This window comes from Amphiura filiformis, chromosome 2 (genome assembly GCF_039555335.1).
Source record: "Amphiura filiformis chromosome 2, Afil_fr2py, whole genome shotgun sequence".
NCBI classification, from domain to species: domain Eukaryota; kingdom Metazoa; phylum Echinodermata; class Ophiuroidea; order Amphilepidida; family Amphiuridae; genus Amphiura; species Amphiura filiformis.
This window is the reverse complement of record NC_092629.1, coordinates 61,895,325-61,899,733: the sequence shown is the minus strand read 5'-3', so window position 1 is coordinate 61,899,733 and position 4,409 is coordinate 61,895,325. Positions and strand designations below refer to the sequence as shown.

The window sequence follows — 4,409 nt, the reverse complement described above, 5'->3', positions numbered from 1 at the left end:
AACCGAGGAAGACAGCAGCAGTACTGACAAAGTTGAAGCCCAATCCCCATTCATGTAAAATGTCGTATTTTGTCGCTTAGCACATCATGACCCCCTAAAGGTATCAAAATCCGAATTTTGATCCACATGCCAAGCAAGCACCAGGGGCTAAGTTCCATTCATGTTTTCCCATAATATTTTACACATGTTGTATCACACTACATGTACTGATAATAATAGTGCGCTTCAGTCGTGATATTAAGGGAGATGTTCATTCTTAATTCTGCGCGTGCGTTAGTTGAAGTAATATTACAGTGTGTCTAGGAAGTCATCTCAGTTCAATGAGGAAATTATGCGCGCCGGGTGGATAGATAATGATTACACACGAGTGAATGAATACACGGTGTGCTCTGTTTTACAAGGCTGCATCAGCAAGCACTTCTGTGTGTTTTCGTGAAGAGGGTTCGTCGAAATTTTTTCTGAACCAGATATATGGCAGAAGCGTAAATTGTAATGTTCAATAGTAATTGCAGGAGCAATTTATTATGGGGTATGCTGTACAAAGGTTCGTCACAAAACTTGATCAGAATCTGATATGCGGTATATGTGCTGCAGTTTTACAAAAAGCTGTATTAACACGCTGTGGACACGCTTTCTGTGAGCAATGTCTGGAGACCTGGCTGTCACGACCATTAACTGGCACATGCCCGCAATGTAGAGTGTGTATTACCAAGTTTCACGTGTCTCCGATATGGGCTGTTCGAGAAATAGTAAATAATCTTAGTATACAATGCGAGTATCATGAACGAGGCTGCACATTGGTCATGTGCGTGGAAGCACTGAGTAGGCATGCAAGGAATTGTGGGTACGCACCTGTAGAATGTGCTGGTTGTGACGCAACAGTCAATCAATGTGACCTCCCATCGCACCAAATCCAATGCGTCAAACTCAACGCCGATCTTGATGACCAAGCTGCAGCTCAGTCGGACAATAGACACGAGCAGGTTTTTCAAGAATTGGAGGACGGATGCTTTCTTTAGATCTTCAGCTGAAACACATTAAAAAGAAATTGGAACAATCTGAAGCGAACAATCGTAAGCTTGAATGCAACCTGAACGATGTGAGATTAGATCTACAACGCAAGAAAGGGAATGCACCTTACTCAAAGCTCAACTATGTGATTTTGATCCTGAATATCCATATGGGTATTCTCCAGAAAGTGTGGCTAAACTTTCTCTTCTAATAGCATGTCATCTACTTCATAAACCGGACTATATAGACCGTAATAGAATCTTTAACTGTGTCAAAATTTCGTATGATAGTTACGCGCGATGCGGGTCTCACTTTGAACATGATGTTCATATGCTGGTTGCGACGGCTTATGCGAGTAACTGGTTCACTGAGAATCAGCGCATAAATTTCCACTGTTGGTTGCAGAGCATTGCACGTTATAGGAAATTTGCAGATTTGAACGGACCACCGGGTATGACGGCTAATGGAGGATTTCGAAGATCATCTTCGTTCCGTAATTAGTGATTTGAAATGAAGCCTTTAATGGTACCATTAATAATGGGCATCCCTGCCAAGACCTTTCATTAAAAATATGTGATTAGGGCGATAAGACGAAGCCTTGCAACTGAAGTATGCATGGTAATGGGCACCCATGCCAAAACATTTCATTAAACATATGTGATTAGGGCGATAAGTTGAAGCCTTGCAACCTAAGTAATGGGCACCCATGCCAAAACCTTTCATTAAACATAATAAGTGATTTGTCACATTTGGATACTTTCCATCGGCATACAGCCCGGCGCATATTGGTCTGGAGTTTTTGGTCAATGCCTCGACCAATTTTTGCAGCCCACTATTTTATGTTTTGTGGTAAAGGTGTCTACAAGAACAATGGATAAATTGTTGAGAAAAAGTTAGTACATTTTAAGTGTGTGAACGTATGAAAAGGTATATTCAAAAAGTTTTATGTTATAGAAAATATTAGTATGCGAAAACCACTGTGGTCAAAAACGTGTTTGGAAGCAAGACTTTCCAACACCCACTATAACCATGAGTCGACAATTAATCTGATCCATTAAGTAGCCTGTCTAGACAATTTGTTTCATTAAACCTAAGATTAAGATCAGATTAAAAAAGCGTTCGCTCATTGTTTTATTATTTATATAATAAGGATTGAATTTGCTTCAAGCCACATTGTAACATTTCCATAACAAATAGATTAGTCTTATCCATAAAACGTTCGTTTCTGCTGTCAGATATGTCTCCTTTTAATTTTGAGCCGAACAACTGAGGTAAAGCAAAGAAAATTGGAATTTACTAGCAGCGCCGATATAACACGACCGACGCGTCGTGCTATGGTACGGTCCTTTGATGTGTTTATGACCAGGAAGGTGAGAGTTCATAGGAGCAATGTGGGGACCCCCGTCACCTTTGAAGCAGCGCCTTTGCGATCAAAGAGCACCTTACACCACGCACAAAGAATAATTGACGTAGCTAAATCAGGAAGATGTGATGCGTAGATATCGCATCATCACAATGGATAGATTCACCAAAGAATAGTTTGAAGTACTATTGAAGTACTAGAAAAGAAGTACTTTATTTATATTTAGTAATTGGAAATCGGGAAACATTTGAACAAAAGTAATGGTTTTACCTACCATGCCTACCGGCATTACAACACGTGTTTAATAATTAGAGACAGTGCCTAGTGACCTAATCTAATAAACCTTTAACGTTTGCCCTATGAACTATAACCCTAAAACAATTTTGAATATATCGCACTGCACTACAAGCAGGTTGCACTCATCACATGTGTATATCTGCAATCACAGAATGCATACAATACCGGTCTTTTCAAAGATACTAATCTTACAGGTGCGAGTGATCAGCGTGATATGGTTCAATGCAGAGGTACCGCGTGAACGTACCAGTGCAGTGCGGTATATTAAAAAAGAAATAGTTTTCACTTATTGCTATGGTAGATAATCGGATTATTACATAACTTCGCATACCGTACCGTGTATTTTACGGCAATATATCGTAAATGTGCTAATTTTCCGGTAAAATACTTGTTAAATCATCATTTTTACCGGAAAAGGTTGGGAATAGAACTGCCAGTTATTTTACCGTAAAATTTACGGAACATTTCTAACAGTGTATGTTAGTTTACTAAAGTATATTACAATCGTGTAAAAAAACATAATTTAAAAAAATATTGAAAGCGCTCTCCTCAGCAAATGTTACAATATGGCTTTAAGGCGAATGTTAGCATGTACACATTTTTCAATTCTTTTATTTATTATATCTGAATACAAGCAATTGGAAATACTTGCTATCATTAATTATCTCAATTATATTCAAACTAGTATTAAATGGTCCTCATGACGATGGGGCGATGTTGACTCTAAACATTGCTTTACTGTGTTTTGCTGTCTCAAGACAATTAAAGTTTCCGAATGTACATTTTTTTTCACAATAAATTATAAATTTTGTGCTTCATGCATAATCGTTGAAGAAGTGTGTATTTTTTCAATACCAAATCGGAGAACCAATAAATGATTAGGGAGGAAGTAATAATATGACAGCATAGTTGATAGCAATATTAATAGGCATACATAATAATGTATAAATGCATTCAATAATATTTGATGGTATGCTTAACCATATGGCAGGCATTGTAGATTGATTGGACTGAGTCATCTTCTTTGAAGCTAGGGCACGTTTATGCCACCATATCTTTTCCAAAATTGATGTAATTAATTACTCTTTAGCAGCAGATGTTTTTTCAATACTTCTGTATTAATACAATACATGTTTTGTATACAAATTTAAATATTCCTATAAAGTCTGGGTTGAAAGGATTTTGAAATAACTCCAAATGATGGCACTCGCTAGAGTTCCGAAAGCTCAGCCCTCAGAAAAGGACTTCTCTTAGGAAAGAAAATAAACATTATTATTGCAAGTCAGATAAAATAAAGACTGGTCTAAGGAATACAAAATAAACATTATTAGGCAAGTCAGATTGAACAAAGACTCGTCTAAGGAATACAAAATAAGCATTATTATGCAAATCAGATTAAACAAAGACCCGTCTAAGGAATACAAAATAAGCATTATTATGCAAGTCAGATAAAACAAAGACCCGTCTAAGGAATACAAAATAAGCATTATTATGCAAGTCAGATAAAACAAAGACCCGTCTAAGGAATACAAAATAAATATTATTATGCAAGTCAGATTAAACAAAGACCCGTCTAAGGAATACAAAATAAGCATTATTATGCAAGTCAGATAAAACAAAGACCCGTCTAAGGAATACAAAATAAGCATTATTATGCAAGTCAGATTGAACAAAGACTCGTCTAAGGAATACAAAATAAGCATTATTATGCAAATCAGATTAAACAAAGATTCGTCTA

At 36.9% G+C, this 4,409-nt stretch overlaps 1 protein-coding gene across 1 annotated transcript; it reads left to right on the top strand.

The window, feature by feature from the left end:
- The first annotated feature begins 225 nt into the window (after positions 1–225).
- Positions 226–3,445, top strand: LOC140146499 (uncharacterized). Its single transcript, XM_072168368.1, is given in 3 exon segments — positions 226–999; positions 1,002–1,127; positions 1,130–3,445. Coding segments are annotated over 3 exon segments (984 nt in total). The 5' UTR covers positions 226–524; the 3' UTR covers positions 1,513–3,445.
- The last annotated feature ends 964 nt before the right edge of the window (positions 3,446–4,409 follow it).